Source organism: Cheilinus undulatus, linkage group 11 (assembly GCF_018320785.1).
Source record: "Cheilinus undulatus linkage group 11, ASM1832078v1, whole genome shotgun sequence".
Lineage (NCBI taxonomy): Eukaryota > Metazoa > Chordata > Actinopteri > Labriformes > Labridae > Cheilinus > Cheilinus undulatus.
This window is the reverse complement of record NC_054875.1, coordinates 28,619,262-28,639,548: the sequence shown is the minus strand read 5'-3', so window position 1 is coordinate 28,639,548 and position 20,287 is coordinate 28,619,262. Positions and strand designations below refer to the sequence as shown.

The window sequence follows — 20,287 nt, the reverse complement described above, 5'->3', positions numbered from 1 at the left end:
GAAGCAACAACAACAGCGTTTATACATGTACTGTAGCACCACAGGAGGAGGAGGACCAAAATTGCTGTCCTGATTGTTGCACCAGGTAGCTAACGGTTAGCCACATTAGCTTGTTTATGAAGTCATGGTTGATAGCGCAAGATTTGGTGTTTTAAGAAAGGTGTATCTGGCTAATGGTTAATGAGTCTGTTAGTGTGTGCTGTGCTGCACACTGTAAAAACAAAACTGTTAAATCAGTCATTTTTTATCATGTTTGGGGTCTCACATTTTCAAAATTGGTTAAAATTCTAAAATTACTTTTAGTGTTTGCCAGGCTCCACACAATGGCCCTCATTCATCAAACCTGCGCAGAAACAAGCACAGATTTGGGTGTAGAAATAATTTTACAAGAAGATCCACGTGTGATTTACGAAACACTCATATCTGACCAATAACAGCCAGATGTTAATAAGTACCGCTGAAAATAATCATCATTTAAATAACACACCTCAGCTTCACCCTAAGAGTTTACCACATGGAGGTACATAATACAGCAATGATACCACGATCACTTTAACGTGGTTTCAGTCTCCTTATCAGAGAAGTAAAGGAAAATTAAATGGGGATATTTATTTAGCCTGAAAAGTGGCATTAAAGAAAATCAGATGCACCTCATGTGGCAGGAGATCATTGCTACAGTTAACAGTGTTGTTACGGACAGCTGGACACCAGTTGTAAAATCCCCAAAAATGAAATTTTTAATAAAATTAGAAGTGAGATGGGATAAAAACTTGATAAACTTAGGTGAAACATTGTTGGAGCTGAGTCATCAGTAGAAGATTAATACATGATCTTTAAAATAAATGAGAGCATCATGATGTTCAAAAGATTAAAAACAGACATGTATGACAGCAACCTACACTCTACATCTAAAAAAAAGCACCTTAAGCAGTTTTAAGCAGGAAAAGCTTAGTTTTTTCTCTGCATTGCACTACTCAGGGACTCTGTGGAACATTTCTGCATTGAATTATTTTCCTTTCATCACTCCTGAAGAATGAAATATTTAAATCCTCACATCTGCCATTCCAACCAGGCATGAGACTGAAAGATCAGCTCAATCTAGCACGATTACGCCTAGTCCCAGACACTACCTGGCTGTGATGGAAGGGTGCGAGGACGAGGGCCGACAGACACGGAGGGAGAGAGAGGGAGCACAATGATAAGTGAGCTGTAGCATGTGGTAGTAGCGCACTAATCATGGTCTCCGGCTGAAGAAACACACAGGCGCCTCACAGGTTATTGAGAGATAATGGGATTCTCAAAGCAACAGACACACAGCTAAAGACGGAGATGAAGTTCAGAGATAAATAATGCAAAAATCCTCCCTCTGCTCTGTGCTGTGTATACTGTGACTCCAAGTTGCTGTTTGGTGTGATGAAAAATGAAGAAATAAGGCATAAGTCTATATAGGAGTAGCTGTCAGAGTTTGAATATTGATTTTGATGGCTAAATAAAATTCATGAGTGAAGGAAATGTAAAATACAGGAGAATTTCACATATTGACACTTACAGGTGCTACCTTTATAGGGGAAAAAAATAATCTTGAAAATCTGCATTTCAAGCAACAGCTTTAGCTCTATGCTGATATAGAGTCAGTAGAGCTTTACTTAATTTATGTTAAAATGGTCAAAAGCACCTTGAACAAATAGATGTTTTTGACACCTGGATATCACAAACACATGTACGATAAATGTGAAGCTGAATAGTGTGATATAGTTGTATTTGATGTAACAGCCTTGTCCAAAACCATTTAGCAGCCACAGTATGCAGCTTGTGTTATTATTTCATGCACAGCTGCAGGGGCCTGCTGTAAAATTACCAACTGTGTGAGCCCTTTAGGAGCCCATTTTGATGTTAGTGTTGAGTACACTGCTGGAGCGTCTATGCTCAATGACGTAAATTGCCCCTGTCCCTTATCGCCCCTTTGCTTGTGATTTACATCTGGATACCTACCTGCTACAGCTCAAGGATCCTGAAAAGCATTACACATATTGTATCTCTTTTGAGTATCCTATATCAGTTGAAGGCAAATTATTTAAAAAAAAAACCCTAATGAAAAACAAAACACAACTATTAATAGTTACATTTAAATGAAAAAAAATAAGGATTGGAAGTAGACAGTCATAAACTGTATGGACGGAGTGACAGCCACCTGGGAGTGAAGCCAAAATATTTAGAGGTCTCTAACCTGACATGCCGGATAGACTGTTTTATTTATCCATTGCACAGGATATATTTCACATTCATCTGGGAAGTGTTAATATCGTTGACTAAAACGATGACTAAAAATATTTGTCGCCAGCCTTTTTCCCATGACAAAAACTAGACTAAAACTAACAAAAATAGATCTGTGATATCTAAAACTGACAAAAAGAGAATTTTTTTTTCATCAAGATGACTAAAACTAGATGAAAATGTAATGTAGTTTTTGTTGGACATTCAAAATCTGTGCTATTTCTCCACTGTGGGTAAATTTGTCAAAAGACAATGCAGCTGTAGCTATTCTGTCTCTCAGCTGTAGAAAGCAGGGACCCCAGGTCTGGCAGAGTGCAGAGCACACGCTATCATGATTTGGTACCTGATTTAGGCAAGAGAATAATTGCTTGGACTAAAAGCAAACACAAAACGTGAGGACTTTTTATGAACTAAAACTAGACTAAAATATTTTTGAGTTTTTGTCACCTAAAACTAAAAAGGGTTGAAATCACTAAAATGTGACTAAAACTAAGAGACGTGATCAAAAGCCTAAGACTAAAATTAAAAATAGCTGCCAAAATTAACACTGCATCTGGGAAATCTCTCTTCACAGTGGAAAGGGCGGGACTTTTCAAAGAAATTCTCAGAAGGTGAATGGCCATTGCTAGCGGCCTCCAGTAACACTAAACCCTCACAGTGGCTTTCGCCTCTGTCCCCTCAAATGACACGATTGGTCAGGTGTATTTTCAGACCTGGCACAAGCTTTTCAGCTCAGTGCTTTGCAAGATGGATTTGTCTGATGGCAGATATGGAATCTGGCCAATCCATCTGCTTTGAAAGGTTTCCTGCTACTGACTGCAAACATATCCTCCCCACGTTAACAGATGGGACATGGGTCAAACTCTAAAGTTAAAACACATTGGGGTGTGTCATAGGAAAGTGAAAGTGAAACTTAAGATTTAAGCCCTGAGCGCTAAGTGGGCAATATGGAAACTTTTTTTTTTTTTATTTATTTTCTGAACAGTCAGGCTGAAAAAAAAAAAAGAAAAGGACAATTATTTGCACAAAGTTTGCAAACATTTTTAACAGTCCCCTGAGACAGCACCCTAAATGGTCTGCTGAGAGTCAAATAGTAGAAAGGTCAGGCATGGCACTGTCAGCAGAGGAGAGGGTGTAGCAATCACATCTAATCTGTCAAGCTGTAACAGCTGATATTCTATTCTTTCAGTTTTTACCAGGTTAGAAACAAACCTCTCTACCTCTCCATGCCAGCTTTACTTATTTTCGATATGTAGCAGGCAGATGTGTATGCAAATAATATTTTTTTTTTAGCTCTGTATGAATAAAAATTGAGATAACATGAAAAATAATAGTAGATTCCTCCTAGGCACCCCCCTAGGGAGGTCTTCCAGGCACGTCCAGCTTGGAGTAGGCCTCGGGGAAGACCCAAAATTTGCTGGAGGGATTATATATCCTGTTTGGTCTGGGAACGCCTCGGGGTCCCCCAGAAGAGTTAAAAAGTGTCACTGGGGAGAGGGATATCTGGGCTGACTTGCTCAGCCTGTTACCGCAGCAACCCAGCCCCGGATAACCATAAGAAGATGGATGGATATTTGAATATTTCATGCATTGACCAGCAGGTTGTTACCATGGTCAAGAAGAAAAACAATGAAATGATTGTACATATATTTTGAAAAATAATGGGAATGTGTTTGGTTTGTTCTGGTGAGAGACTTACAAATTAGTTTTACAAATCAAAATAAAATAATGATAAAATTGAGATCATGAGCAGCATAAACTATTGTGATTTAATATTTTCTTCCATATCTCCTACCCTCAAATACACACAAAAAAAATTTTGTCCAAGGCTGATTCTTATATGATAGTTAGACATGCAGCCAACATGTGGCACACACTCCTGGTACAAAAGCCATGGCAGCGCATGCTGGAGCTGACGCCTTGCTACCATCATGCAACCTACAGGCACCCAGTCTGAAGAGATCTTTACACTAACATCTACCAGAAGAAAGAATCTGCTCTACTGTGTGTTATACAAACCTGAAGGTGACATTTATTGTTAAATTGAATGTGTGCTTGGGTTAACAGAGGGAGCAGCATTTCCAGCTGTCTTGGCTTTGAATTACGTCAGTATGCAGTATGTCGCAGGAGAACTCTGACTTTTCCCTTTTGTACAGCGGAAGGAGACAGAGATGTGTCGTGAATATCAATATACAGTCAATGGAAAGAGTCCGTGCTGAGGAGGGTCAAAATTCTACATGATATTAATATGCAAGACAAAGGAAGCAAGCTGGCCTCTGAAGCTGAATCCATCTTCCTGATCCCTAACAAACTCCCTTACCACACACACACAAAAACATTTTCAGTCAGCCATGTCCACCAGCTCACCCTGTGCACTGTCACTAACTCCCCACCGCTGTGACCCCTGTCAGGCTCGTGTCACTTTAGGTGACGGGGTTATCTTGCCATCCACACACACTCACTTTTCCATTTGTTTATTTATTTGCTTGTGTCACTTTGTTTTTTTGGTGTCTGCTTTCATGCTGTCAGTCCTGTGCTCTGCTCGACCAGGTCCTGCTGTCACAGTTAGACGTCTTGTCTGTTAACATTCCAACGCTGACTGCTCTGCTCTGAGGTGTCGATGAACACAGAGGTGTTGGATGTCCACTCTCTACTTTTAGCGAGTTTTATTGAACTTTGCAAAGACTTCTTGTATTTACTCTGTGTGCAAACAAAACACTATTTATCAGAATCAACGAACTCTCAAACTGTAAGTCAGAGGTTACTGTGTCTCAGTGGGATTTCCAAAAATGTGGAGTTTACCTCTGTGGATAAATCTTGCAGTGTGACTCCTGAAAACTTAATCTTATGTACCTAGGATGTAACAATACCTTGCTTGGATGCAAAAAGATACATAACAAAGGATGTCAGTGACAGTTAACTCAATGCATTTCTTTCACTATTGGACATGTTTCCTCCAGGGGGCACTTTATCAGGTGTCCTCCACAGACAGGCTGCTAACAAAGGCTGACCACACACTGGAAAAATTTCAAATCTTAGCCAATTTTAAAAATGTGAGAGACCACAGACATAAGGGCATGATCATGTGACTTCAGAAGAAAAAAAAACGTGGATGTCTATCCTCAGCTTGTTTCACCACAAAAGGCAATGTCTTGGCGTGCGTGACAGAAGCAGCAATCAGAACAAAAGGAAAGAACATGGATGAAATCCTTGCAAATATCAAATGTGTTTGATATTTATGATCTGAGGCCTGGATGGCTATGACATGGTAAGGGTAGTAGATGCCACACACTTGGGGACCATTTAGACAAATAACTGTTTACAAAAAGCCTCCACGAGAGGATACGCCCCCACAATCATAGGGGCAAGGAAATTTGTCCTCAAATCAGGCTAAAAATCTTGTAGTGTGTGGCCAGTCTAAGAGGGCTAACCTTGCAAAGCCATTTGACTGGCCAGATTCCATGTCTATCATTAGGCAGATAATTCTTGCAAAGCTTCATTTTGAAACCACTGGGCTTGGTCTGACCAATCAGTATCATTTAAGGAAAAAAAGGTGGTAGCTACAGGCAGGGTTTAATTTTACTGCAAGCTGTTAAACAATGGCTTCCTGTGTGGTTGTTAGCTTGAATGTAGCCATAGTCCAGTGGCAGTTTTTACCAGAACTGGACACCATTTCTTTATTGCAAAAAGAGCAAAAAACAAACAAACAAAAAACAAACACTGAAAGGTTTTCTTGGCAAAACAACATTTTTGCTCTTCCCCCGAGTATTTTCAGCATGAGTTTGATTCTTCAACTAGCTCCACTAGTTAACGACTGTGACGGCTATTGTGGCAAGTTCACTCCAGAGTTGTGCGTACCCACTACATCATATGCTTTGTTACTCTGATTGGCCTGTTACGAATGGACAGACAAAATATTTGTCCAATCCCCCTCTGAGATTTTCCCACTTCCAAAGAGCAGTTGGAGAGAAAACTTTAGACCACTTACAGCCCCCTCAGGAGGCACTTTTTTCCAATTTTGCCCACACAAATAATCTAATATTAAATCATGGTGCCAGTTGACATTGTCTGTATGTTTGTTAGCAGAGTGCAGATTGTTTTTCATGTTCAGGTAATCACGTAACCTTGCAAAGCAGATGGATACGCCTGTTTCTGTGTTTCTCACTGGCAAATCCATCTTGCAAAGCTCCCGTCTGAACCGTTTGGGCCCAGTTAGAAAGTGACAGGACCAATCAGCGACAAGGGGCAGGACTTTTGGGCGTTGCAGAGTCATGATGCAAGCAAGCAGCAACTAGAGGCTGTTGCCATTACAGCGGAAGATGTTAGCATGGCTGTTGCTAAAGCGCCAGTTTTATCCAAACTTGATGACATTTCTTCGGTAAAAGAACAAAGAACAGCAGTGGTTGTTGTTTTTTTTCAAAAACGACAAAAGTCAAGTACTTACATGTCTATAGTAGTCATGGTTTGCGTTTTTTACTTGGTAGCTGTGCATGCTCACCTCGGTCGTGGTTAAATCACATGTTTTGTTGCTCTGATTTGCCCGTAAAGATGTGACAGACAGAATGTTCATCCAATCACACTCAGAGTTTTTTTTCAAAGGCTCTGCACTTTCCCAAACACTTACTATGGGAGGTTTTCCAGATGGGTGTGTGAAACAAATCCATCTGGCATGTCAGGTTAGTAATCACGTAAAATACAGACAAAAAAAGTCCCTGTTGCAGTCTATGTTTTATTTCAATTAATACAATAAAATTTGTTCAGAAACAATTGACTGTTTAACATGACTGACAGCTAATTAGGAATAAAATAAAGCTGTCATTACCAACAGATGCTACTTTATCAGGACAACTCATGTCTTTCAGAACATACTGTATATCCTCAGTCCTCTCTCTTTTGTTCAGTTTTCTCAGGTCTCTGTATGCGTCTCTGGTGGGTGGGACTAAGACGCCAGGAAAAGACTGAAGCGAGAGACTCATGGACATAACTTAAGAGACTTGGAAAGCACTTCAAAGTCACCCCTGTGATTGACTGTTGACCAGTGTGGGGGTGTACCCAGCCTCTCCCCCAATGACAGCTTGGATTGGCTCCAGCCCCCGTAACCCTGAACAGAATAAGCAGTATGGATAATGGATGGTTGGATGATAAACAAATCCAAATAGAACTGGGGCACTCTGCAATCTTGCACAGGGCAAGATGCAATGAGCAGTAATGCAATTTATATAAAAACTGACAGTCATCTATATAGCTGCCATCACCATCTTTAAACAGAGAGGTGTATAAGCTCTGAAAGTGTCAAAAATCAAGTCACTCAAACTCAAGTCAAAAATATGTTTAGAATATTTATACTGTTAACTAATAATATATCTGACTTTAAGATGGTTATAATCTTTCATTTTCGTCAGTGAAAGCATAATCTTTCACTTTCAGCACCAGCAAATCATTTACTCTGATAACAGAGGCACATTACTGTTGGCTACAACCACTTTATAGTAATAATCTCCAAACAGCAGAAACACAGAGGATAATTATTTAGCTAACTCTTAACAAGCTGCACCACAGAGATTCATGGTGACAGCAGAGCGAGCACACTTGACGACTGATTGTGTGTGAAATAGTGTCCCACTTTGAAAACTTCTTCACTGGATGATGAATGTGTTCTTCTGTCCTGGCCAGTGAAGGATTCAATTTTGTGCATCCTTGGTGGCTCAATATATCCTAAGATTCACTGCGTGCCATTGCAAGCCAGTTGGCAAATACAAATCAGTGAAAAAAATTAAAAGAGGCTGAGTTCAACTCAGTCAAATTGACACCAAAAGCAATGTTAAAAGATAAAGAGGGCTTTGAACTTTTTAATCTTACAGTAGTAGATTAAGCTACATGCTGTCAGTTATGTTAGATGGTTTCAGTGAAGCAGTGAAACTGGTGAAAGTGTCTCTCAGGTAATAACTTTTGAAGCAAGGCGAGCCAAATCTAACACTGATGCATAAAGTGAACTCCAAATTTTAGTTTCATCAACTTGATTCATTTTTTTATTTCTGAAACCTTCAGTCTCATCTCTCTCGTTAAGCAATGATGTGTGTGATGTGCATGGGTGAATTATACTGTGATGTTTTCTTTCTTTGAGGGCGTATCTTCATCATAGCTGCCATTGATTTCCCAGTACAGACTGAGGACTACACAGAGGGCTGCGGGGGCTGCTTTGTACGAAGTAATGAAGAAAAAGTTCTGGTTTTATGAGCTGCTCGCTAGACAGTCTGACAATAAAAATCTTGTGCCAGAAAAACAGTTGGACTAGTTTTGGGTTTTTCGCTGACCGCTGAGGTCAGCCCTACATCTGGCTCTGTCTGTATACTAACTGACTGACTGACAGACTGAGTGACCCTACTTCCAATGCCCTAACAAAACAGAGTTGCGTTAGCTTGGACTGAATGCTGTCGCGGCTGCCTCCACTGTGTTAACTAGAGCTATACATACAAAGTTGCGCTATGGGTGGGGTTTGGGGGACTGAAAGCCCTCTAATGGCTGCCTCCACTACTCAAATACCTCAGATATATGGTTAAGCCTCTATTTCACCAGAACTGGGACACATTTCTGTATGACAAAGATAAAACAACCATATAAGCTTTTCATGTTAGGAAAGATGTTTTCACTCTTCTGCTGACCTGCTTTGGCATGACTATGTGATAGTTGAGGGGGAAAAGGTAACTTCTTGTGTAAATGCTTCTGTACGCTGGCTGCTCATGTAGTGATTAGCTCTGACTAAGTCACAGCAACACTTGTCAAAACTGGACATTTTTCCACTAAAACAAGTGAAGACAGCAGCACTAAAAGCTTCCTGTAATAGGGTGTTTTTGCTCTTCTGCCAAACCGCTTCAGTGTGAGTGTGTGATAGTTAAAGGGGAAAGGGTTACTTGTTGTGCTTGTATACAACGGCTGCTAGCCAAACGTTAGCTCGGCCTTAGCCATACCAACACATTTCTTCATTACAGTTAGCGCTGAGAGCAACACGGAAAGCTTTCTGCGACGGAAAACGATGTTGTCGCTCTTCTGCTGCCCTGCTTTGGCATGATTACATGATAGTCACGGGGAAAGGGTTAGTTGTTGTAAACAGCTAATGAGTTGCTGTGTCCCAGCTAATGACTCTAGCAGGCCTGTCATTAGCTGGGACTGAGCCACAGCGGTGCTTTTGTCTGAACCAGACAATTTGTCTAAATCCAAACAAGCGCGAAGAGCAACACTTAAAGCTTTCTGTGACAGAAAAAAAATGTTCTCGCTCTACTCCCAGTCTGTATTGACATGGCTATCCAATCATGGCGGTGGGCTTGTCCCGTGTTGTCCACTGTTAGCTGTTAGCTTGGACGTAAAAGGTGATTTTTGCACAACGTGTCCCCTTTGAAAAAATATATGGTAAATATTCCCTAATACTGTATGTTTATGTGGAATAAATAAATGTTAAAATCTCTGCATTTGCGTTGTTAAGAGAATGCTATACTTAAACGTTTAGCATGTCTTCATTTGCAGGGAATATAATAAATGTGCTGTTTATAGATAATTAACGGATATAAAAAAAGGATAGGAACACTAAAGTCGAAATTCAGCTTAATTTTACACTTATAAAGACCCTTACACAAATGTCTGAGGAGAACTACAAATGTTCATGAAACCTGCTGCAGTTTTTATTTTATTTTAGAAGAAACCGTTCATTAACAATTAGTGTTTATTATTAGTATAAACTTACTACTGTTAAACACTTATATCTGCCAAAAAAACATTTAATCTCCAGTGACTCAGTGTCTGTCTCTATCAGTGAAGTCTTACACATGTCTCTGTAGAGTTTCATATGTACACAAAGAAGAGCTTTATTAAGAGGAGAGACAGAGAGAGAGAGGACAGCATGTAGCTATGTACATTTAAGTTGCCACAAAAAATTTGACTCACAAAAAATAACAATAATGACAAAATCACTCTGCCAGTCAGGCATTTCAACAGGCCCAGATAGTTGCGGTCAGCCATATACTAGGTTTTTACCTAGTCTTGTTTTCTGTTGGCTGGCTTCATTAATGCCAACAGTCTTGATCCTGGATGACTGTTGCAAAGATAAAAGTGCACTGGGTCTTTTTTTAATATCACATCTGCCTGGCAAATATTATTTGCAACACTGAGAATCTGGTGTAACACTAAAGCTGGTATTTTAAAGCAGATATGATTCACGAGCTGCAGAAGACAAGACTCCATGTTTGGAGGACAAAGACCATCCCCACTGTGAAGCACGGGGTGGCAGCATCATGTTGTGTGGATGCTTCTCAGCAGCCAGCCCATGAAGGCTTATAAAGGTAGAGGGTAAAGTGAATGCAGGAAATACTGTATAGGAAAATCCATGGAGGACAGTGTAATTCAGTTGCAGGATTCTGTCAATGCAAAAGCCTTGTAAGCAGCCTTGATATAAACACAGTCAGCAGGATAGCTGTTCAGCAAGGGATACCATTATGATCTTAACCCGAGTAAAACCATTGAATTACTGACAACTCAGTAACCTCGCTCTGATTCAGGTTCCTGATTGGACACTGCATGGCATCCATTGCATGTAATGAAACTTCCTCTACATGCTTACACAGCTCAGAAGAGCTTTAAAGAGATTTAATTACCAGCATAGCGAGTATCAAAGAACAAAAGCTAATGAGTCTCATTATTTTGAGCTAGAGCACAGGATGCATACTTAACCTGTCTTCTTCCTCAGTGATCGCTATACTGACGAGAATATTTATTGTTATGATTTCCAGCTTTGAAAGAGTTTGCAAGCAAGCTTTTATGTGCGGGGTGAGAATGAGTGATTCAGCAGAAACGAGGCCGACTCATTAAATCACAGCCTTAGTTTGATGAGAGGTGAAGAAAGCTACATTTGAAATTCTGCTTTTCTCACTTTCCATGGGCTTTAAGAACACAGCTTTCACCAAACACTTTCTTCAGATTTTCCCTCACCAGGGTGCACACTGTCCCTTTGAACTCTTTTAAATCCTCCTCACGGGCTCTGGGGCATTTAATTGGTTCCTTTGGACATGTCATTACATGCTCGGCCTAATAGGAAAGAGGGGGCATATATGACATGTGCTAGAAGGTCATACAAGTGTCTAAATTGTATCACTGACTGCTTTTAATACTCCCAAGGCTGAGTAGAAAGAAAGAAATCACAACCAGATAAAGAGTTGTGCTCACATGGCATCCTTTTTCCTCCTAGATTTTTAAAGAAAAGTGAAAGATTGAAGTTTTTCTGGTGTTCAACACAATCCATTTAACTTTCTTTAAATTGCTCTCTGAATTTAGTGTTTTAGTGTTAAATCATGTCTAAAATGTACAAAATCAAAAGGGCTACTTTGGAGGAAATTAGTAGAAACGATAATTGGAATAATTCCTCTCAAAAGAAAATAGAAATACGCAGTTAAGAGGTTTATGTATGCATTTGAATGATTTCCAACATGATATTGACGTTTCAAACTCCAGGCATGCCATGAGTTGATTACTGGCTTGAAGTATTGGACATGACAGCGTGTTGAAGGCGTGTCATTAAAGGATTACACAGTCGATTCACTTCACACCAATATTCAGCACTGACAAAGTGTGACTGTGCAGGAGTTCATCCACATAGGAGTGCTTTGACTCTGCATAATGACACATGGGTAGTTCCGGTGTAGATCGAGAACTTTCCTGCTTAAGTTCAGGGGTGCCCAGAAGTCAGTGGTTTATGGAGACCAGATCCCCTAAAAATTTCACTCGCATCCACATCAACAGCGTTTGATGACAACAGTTTAACCCAGAATGCCTGGGCATTCATATCATGAAGCATGATTGCTCTCCTCCTTCCTGGTGGTTTGCTTTCACATTAGTAACATTATTCTTGTCAAGCACAGTAGTGCATGTACAAAATCTGATAGAGTAGGTGGCGCTTTACATGTAGTTGGTTTGAAAAGAAAGAAATAGTAGCAGCAATGGCGACCACTTCCCTTATCAACTGGGTGACATTTGTTTGAGCTCTGATGGACAGCGGTGCCCTTCCTGCTACTATGGATATCCACATCTACTGTGTAGCTCAGAGGATGAAATGAGCCATTCCTCCATGAATATAATGGTGTTTTTAGACATGAGATGTTTGAAGTTGCCTTCTGCTCACTGATGAGGGTCCTAAACTCAAGCATGGTTGCATTCAAGGTTCCCGCGGAAACTGGGAACCAGTACCAGAGTACTTGTGTTCACACTGATCAAATGAGCCCGACTTTGGGGTTAAGAGAACTTGGATCCAAGCCCAGGATCCGGGTCCTCAATGTAAAATTACCCTTGTTTCTAACTGTCTGATTATATAAAGTTAAGCTCAGTTGTTAAAGCTCGTGAAAGTTTTAGATTGCGTTGATGTTGGCGCCTCCTGTGGTCACAGATCTACTACTTATCTCTGAGCTGATTTCATCCTGAAGATTTAGAAGTCATGTAATATGACAAAGAATTTCTTTTTTAATTAAGTCCAATTTTTCACTCTTTAAGGTTTCCATGGAAAATGGGAAGTATGAAAAGGTCAGTTCAATCGATCCACTTTATCAAGAAACACATGATTTGTGGCTATAAATATTTCTTGATGGGCAGTTATTAAATAAGCACACGTTCCTGCTCTTTCTACGCTGATAAGAAACGCATGAGGCAGGAAGAGAAGCAACAAAAAACCCGGAGCAGTGCTGGCATCAATAGCAACAGAATGACATTGATTAAGTCAGAAGCAGAATGAAGGAGGAGCTGGGGTGGAGGAGGGTTGCAGAAGAAACTTGCAGCAGAGCATAGCCAGGCAAGAGCAGTTTAAATAAGGCAGCATTAGAGTGATTAGCCAATAGCGTGCTTCAAGCAATTATAATTAATAATTATTAATCAATAATTTATCATTGCAGTGCTTGACTCCATGGGTTACCTGAACTAACGGTATGCACTTGATTTTGGGCTATTTGTGCTAACTCACTTCTTTACACACCCAACCCTACTGTAGCAATTTCAGGCATTAAAACTCAAATCACAAAAATAATCAACATCTTTGCCCATGGTCTAAGTTTTCTTTTGTACCTCATAAAGAGGTATAAAATTTAATTCAGTCTGCTTCATAACCCACAGAGGAGCTTTGAGTAAAATTTACAAGCACATTGTGAAAGTACTGCAACTGTACATTAAATCCCTTTATCCTGTTATAAAAACATTACTGGAAGTGAGGTGAAAATACAAAAGCACAGGCAGGAGAAGGCAGGTAAGTATCAAAAGAAAAAAGTGGCCTCTGAATAAAGAAGATTGCCGCCTGTAACTGAAAGTGTATTGGTTGAACATTACTCTAATATTAACAGCATTTACTGTCATCATATGCTGAGATGGAGCTATTTTTAACAACAGCAACCTTTGTTTATATTTTAGTTTTTTAAAGTTTTACAGTGAGAGATACTGTATATGTATCTTTTAGATGAAATTGAGATAATAAAGCAACACTACTTACATGTATAACAGGCAAAATCAGTAAGGTTGGCTACATACTAGACTAGTGTTCCCCAACCGTTTTCCCTTGACCCCCCCCCATGTACCTCAGAAAAGCAGAGCCCCCCCAGGACACCAAGAGAGAAGAAAAGTGACACAGTACTGTCAAAAATCAACATAGATTATAATTGTTTCACTGATAAAATCCTTAAAAATGCCTATGTGTGCTTTTCTTATCAAAAGACATTTTCATAAACAACTTGATAACTGCTTTGTCATGGTTTTAGTCAATATTTGCATATCTAATTTTGCAAGCCTCAGAATAGACAAGACACTAGACAACTGATTTAAAAACCTGGGAGACGACAGATGTAAGGGGAGTTTCAACTAATGTTTAACATCATAATCCTCTGAACAACTTCACACTGATTCCCCAGAGAGAAGATCTCACAGAAACTTTTGTGACCAAATGTGACTTCAGAGGAAAAACAAATATAGAGGATGATCATCGTTCCCAGCTGCTGCCCCCCTTGTCCCTTCTACTTTGCAGGGAAAAACAAAAAACAAGGAAAAGAAACCCTGGCTGAGAGGAAAGTAAAGCTGTGTTTATATTTCTGAGCAGTGAAAGTATGCTACGTCTGCTTGGTGATGCTGTCTGGTCTGCTTGCATTCATTGGCTATTGCAGTCGTTCCATCCAAAACAGACCGAACTGGGATCATAAATGTTAACATGTTTCTTATTTAGGATTGCAATTTGGGGGGCTCTGATTCGAATGGGGAAATACAGTTGAAACCAGAAGTTTACATACACTATGTAAAAAGGCACATAAACTTTTTTTTCTCACCGTCTAAGATTAAATCAGATTAAACTTTTCCTGTTTTTGGTCAATTAGGATTACCAAAATTATTTCTATTTGCTAAATGCCAGAATAATGAGAGAGATCATTTTTTAGACAATTTTTTATTATTTTCTTGAGAGTCAGAAGTTTACATACATTTCATTAGTATTTGGTAGCATTGCCTTTAAACTGTATGACTTGGGTCAAATGTTTTGGATATGCTTCCACAAGCTTCTCACAATAGTTTGCAGGAATTTTGGCCCATTCCTCCTGGCAGAACTGGTGTAACTGAGCCAAGTTTGTAGGCCGCCTTGCTCGCACATGCCTTTTCAGCTCTGCCCATACATTTTCAGTGGGATTGAGATCAGGGCTTTGTGATGGCCACTCCAAAACACTGACTTTGTTATCCTTAAGCCACTTTGTAACCAGTTTGGCAGTATGCTTAGGGTCATTGTCCATTTGGAAAACCCATTTGCACCCAAGCTTTAACTTCCTGGCTGATGTCTTGAGATGTTGCTTCAGTATTTCCACATAATGTTCTTTCCTCATGATGCCATCTATTTTGTGAAGTGCACCAGTCCCTCCTGCAGCAAAACAACCCCACAACATGATGCTGCCATCCCCATGTTTCACAGTTGGGATGGTGTTCTCAGGCTTGCGAGCTTCCCCCTTTTTTCTCCAAATGTAACAATGGTCATTATGGCCAAAAAGTTCAATTTTAGATTTGTCAGACCACAGAACATGTCTCCAAAAATTAAGGTCTTTGTCCCTGTGTGCATTTGCAAACTGTAATCTGGCTTTTTTATGTTTCTTTTGGAGTTATGGCTTCTTCCTGGGAGAGTGGCCTTTCAGCCCATGTCGGTACAGGACTCGTTTGACTGTTGATAATGACACACTCTTACCAGCTTCAGCCAGCATCTTCACAAGGTCTTTTGCTTTTGTTCTTGGGTTGAGATGCACTTTTCAGACCAAAGCACGTTCATCTCTGGGACACAGAACCCGTCTCCTTCCTGAGCGGTATGATGGCTGGACATTCCCATGGTGTTTATACTTGCATGTAATTGTTTGAACAGATGAACGTGGCACCTTCAGGCATCTGGAAATTGCACCCAAGGATGAACCAGACTTGTGCAAGTCCACAATTGTCTTCCTGATATCTTGGCTGATTTGTTTTGATTTTCCCATGATGTTACACAAAGAAGCAGTGTGTTTCAGGTGTGCCTTAAAATACATCCACAGGTGTGCCTCTAATTAACTCAAATGTTGTCAATAAACCTATCAGAGGCTTCCAAAGACATGACATCATCATCTGGTCTTTCCCAAATTGTTTAAAGGCATAGTAATCTTAGTGTATGTAAACTTCTGACTCTCAAGAAAATAATAAAAAATTGTCTAAAAAAATCATTTTCTCATTATTCTGGCATTTAGCAAATAGAAATAATTTTGGTAATCCTAAATGACCAAAAACAGGAAAAGTTTAATCTGATTTAATGTTAGACGGTGAGAAAAAAAAGTTTATGTGCCTTTTTATATAGTGTATGTAAACTTCTGGTTTCAACTGTATATGATAATCACTATGATGCCACAAAAAAATTATTTGGATAAATTATCATTTGCAACAAGCTTTAAATCAGGTCATGAAGCAAATTATGCCTGAAATCAGACTGAAAACTGTCTTGTGTGTAAGAAAATAAGATGAACAGGTTTTCCACAGGGGGGTGCCAAAATTGCTGAATCACTGTAAGTTCCTAACAGTTCATCACTTATCCTCTTTACTTTAGTCATTTTTCATCAACATTTTAGTTTGAAAATGCAGGGGGAAAAAGGTCATAGGTCGTTATAGCCATCAGATGCTTTGATATCTTCAGAAAATCAGATCCTGATTCAAATCATGCTTCAATCTAATTCAGTTTACATTCATTTAGAGCTCATTTAGATTCTCTGATTTTTAGGCAGAACTGCCACCATAAAGACAGAGGTAAGTACTTTGTCAGTCCTGCTACATTTGCAGACATAACAAGGACAACAAAGTAATAACAATAGAATTAACAAATTGTTTAAAGCTTGTGTGTGGCACTTAAAGTCCATGATGAATTTATGATGAATTTTTTAACCCCTATGGAAAATGTGGTACCTGATATACCTTTGATCATCCTTTAAAAGTCTTTTTTTTCCAGAAATAAAAATAGATGAATAAATAATACAGCAGGTGAATATAACACTCATTAGATAATAGAAAAAAATCCTGGCACCTTGCCTGACACCTACCCCTCTGTCAGTGTTATTTGACATTATATAATAACCAAGAAAAAGTCCGTCTTTATGCTGTGTTCTGGTTTGCTTTTGGGATCCTTAAAGAGACATCAATATTCATACGATTCTGTTTCAATAGCAGCAGAACTTCTCATTGGAGCTTTAACAGTTCAAGATTGTTTTATTTTTTATTGGTGACTGATCATCTTATTTCTTAAATATCATTATTTAGGTTTTAATTTGATTGGCTGAACAATTTCAAATACTACCTGCCAGATTAATGAGTGAAGTCATCAAAAAGTACTTGGAAGTTCATTGCTTTTATATAAGAATACAAAATTTCTATAATGTTCTTCATAGATGTTCATTTTAAGCCCTGAATGTGGCAGAAATCACTGACATATTACCTAAATGCAACAGGATTTAACAAGTTTTACTTCTGTGTGCTTCATCTCTTCCACAAAGGCAAACTTCAGTTGAACCTATGGTACACTGAGCTGTGTTGCATCGTGACCAGAGTGCTGCAGTTGTACTCAGGAGAGCCACATGGACTCTCTCCTCTCTCTTGAGTCCTGTGGTGTTGGGTATATCAAAAATCTAACTAATCTCTCTGCATCCTTTGCTGGCGCTCAGCAGGAGACATTCTGATTTCATTTGTTAAGGCCATTTAAGTTGTTATCTGGCACACAGCAATAAAAAACCTCCCCCTATGTAAAGAGACCCCTGCTTGTTCTAAAAATTAAGAAATGAAACAACATATCCCCGCATGAGAAGTCTTGGTATGGACAAATGTTTCGAGCTTTTTGCCGTCTAAAATAGTTAAAATCATCTTATCAAATCATCCTGAACCACCTGTTTCCCCTCACATTCAGACAATCTGTTTTTCAAAGGCAGAATGGGCAGCGGCCCCTGTGGGGCGATCATTCACCACATCCATTTGCGCACGACTTAGTGACATCAGCGGAGACGAGGAAACCTGAAAAATGACTTCAGCAATGGTGTGACGACAGTGAGCAGTTCGTATAAATGCCGAGACGGAAAGTTATCCACGCATACCTCCAGACTTGGCCTTAACGGGTCAGCGACTGCTGTGAGAGGCTGCGCGCTCCATCCACGACTGCGAGCACCCAGGCTGAGCGAGAGAGGGCTTTTGGATACTTTAAGGTGAATATGGCGCACTTCAGTTTGACATTTACAATGCATGCCTGCTGTTTTCTGCTTTCTCGTGCAGTTATATATTTGGCTCATATGTACCGCGTTCTTAATTTGGTTTTCTCTGGCATTGCTGTCAGTTTACATATTTACTCTTCAGGCTTAAAAAGCTGCCCCTACTGCAGCGAACTTACAGATGCAGATGGACTTTAAATGATTTTATAGCCATTCATGTCATCAGAGTAAAGGTAACTAGTTGATTAAAAATAAATCAAAGCAAAACGCAGTTTAACTGGATTGGTTATTTCTTCTTGGATTGATTATGTCTTCTTTTGTAGCTTACCTTTTTTCAGAAAATGACTGTGTCTTGATGCCAAATCAAAAGTAAGAATAAGCTTACAATAAAGAAGCTCTGTGTTATTGAGCTTAAAGAACCCATATTGCATTGCCCTTTTGGATGCTTTATTTCCCATTGACCCTGATCTGTTTCTTCTTCAGACGACCAACTAAATTACCATGAAGTCGACATGTCTGCTCTTCTTGGCTTCTCTCGTGGTCTACAACCTGACTGTGTGTGTGGGACAGGGTCTTCCTGCTGAGGACGACACGGACCGAGTGACCATAGACGACATAATCCTACAGAGAGCAGAAAGTCTCCTGTTAAGGTCCATTCTCAATAAGATTCAGGAGGAGGACGGCAGGAACGGTGCGTAACTATGCGTCTTGAATCAGTTGAGCAAATATCAAGGACTCTGGAGATGCAAAATAATGCAACAGAGTTCTTTATGATGCTCCATTTTAAAGCCCTTGTGACATTTTTAAGTTTAACAGCCATGAGATTTTTAATGTATAATTTCCAACTGGATGGTACATTGCAGTTGTAAAAAGTAGAGGCATGCTTGATTGTCTTGTCCTTTAAAGGCACATGCCAATAAATAATAGTTCTTAATTTATGTAGATAAAGTGGTAACTGTGGCTTTAACAAAAAAGTCCACGATCAATTTGATGTTGCCATCAAAATCATTTATAGCCATTTGTGCGTATTTTACGCATGACACGGACAAGCAAGAAAAGCTGTTATTTTGCAGTTTGTAGAAAAAAATTGAATTTCCTCTTTTTCCAGAGGGATCTTCCTCTCAGACAGCATGGGTGTCAAAACGACAGCATCCCGGCAAGAGGTACATGGAGGATTTGGAGAAGCGGCAGCATCCAGGGAGGAGAGAGGAAGACGAGGATGAGCAGTACTTGGATGTTCAAAGAAGACAGCACCCAGGCAAACGCGAAGATGCACTGAGCTCATTCATGGAGCTCCAGAAACGCCAGCACCCGGGAAAGCGCTTCACCACGGGACACATTTCAGAAAACCCCGTCATGCTCTTGAGTGAACTTTCCAAACGGCAGCACCCGGGCAAGCGCTACCTGGTGCTGCAAAGCAAACGCCAGCACCCAGGTAAGCGCCAGCCTCAGGGTGAGGAGAGCGAAGGGGACTGGGATGCTGACGCAGATGGAGATGAAGACCTTGCTGAGTTGGAAAAGCGCCAGCACCCAGGAAAACGGTTTTGGGATAACTCCACTCCGGATTTAGGCACAAACAGTCCGTGTGATGCATTGGAACCTACGAGCTGCAGCAAGACCAGTTTACTGCTCGACTTTTTAGACAACATTAACAAGAGCCATGCCGAGGAGAAGAGACAACACCCGGGGAAAAGATTCGCACCTGAGGAGGATTTAGTGGAAGGAGAGTAGGGTAAACCGAGGTCTGCTGTGCGTCACTGTTGTATTGTAAACTAATAAATGTGTACATTATGTGATCATAATGAATTATTAAAAATGAAAAAAGAAACTTCATTATATAACCTCGCGTGCAACGGGTTTGCTTTGACAGTCACTGTAGCCTACCCTTTGCGCACAACATTATCCTGCTGTGTTTCTTTGGAGAGCTTATGCGTAAATGTCCACCAAACTGTGTCGTTGTTCATACGGTGCTCAAAAGAGTGCCTGCACTGTGTTCAACTTTATTAATGAATCATCACTACAACTTGGTATTATTTATTACCTTAAAATGCACTCATGCTGAAATTAAATCCATATCTGAAAAGTCTGGGTGGCGATGTCGCCTCTGTGAGGTAACACACGCTTGTCTGTACAATAAAATGCTACAAATCAAACAGTTAGGCTTATAAAATCATTTCATGTTTGATTTGTGTTTCATTCTGTCGCTTAAAGTAAAATATAACGACCATCACAGCAAATGAAACGTGTCATTGATTACTTTTCAC

General features: G+C 39.9%; 1 protein-coding gene across 1 annotated transcript; it reads left to right on the top strand.

Moving 5' to 3' along the window:
* The first annotated feature begins 17,919 nt into the window (after positions 1–17,919).
* trh (thyrotropin-releasing hormone) lies at positions 17,920–20,287 on the top strand. Its single transcript, XM_041800023.1, has 3 exons — positions 17,920–18,020; positions 18,507–18,714; positions 19,132–20,287. Exons 2-3 carry the CDS (start codon positions 18,525–18,527, stop codon positions 19,752–19,754), a joined length of 813 nt encoding a protein of 270 aa, XP_041655957.1. The 5' UTR covers positions 17,920–18,020; positions 18,507–18,524; the 3' UTR covers positions 19,755–20,287.

Excerpts from the sequence above, each read along its gene's own strand:
- trh (XM_041800023.1), top strand. The coding sequence starts at position 18,525 with ATGAAGTCGACATGTCTGCTCTTCTTGGCTTCTCTCGTGGTCTACAAC. Across the intron at positions 18,715-19,131 it reads GGAGGAGGACGGCAGGAACG|AGGGATCTTCCTCTCAGACA; the intron begins GTGCGTAACTAT and ends CTCTTTTTCCAG.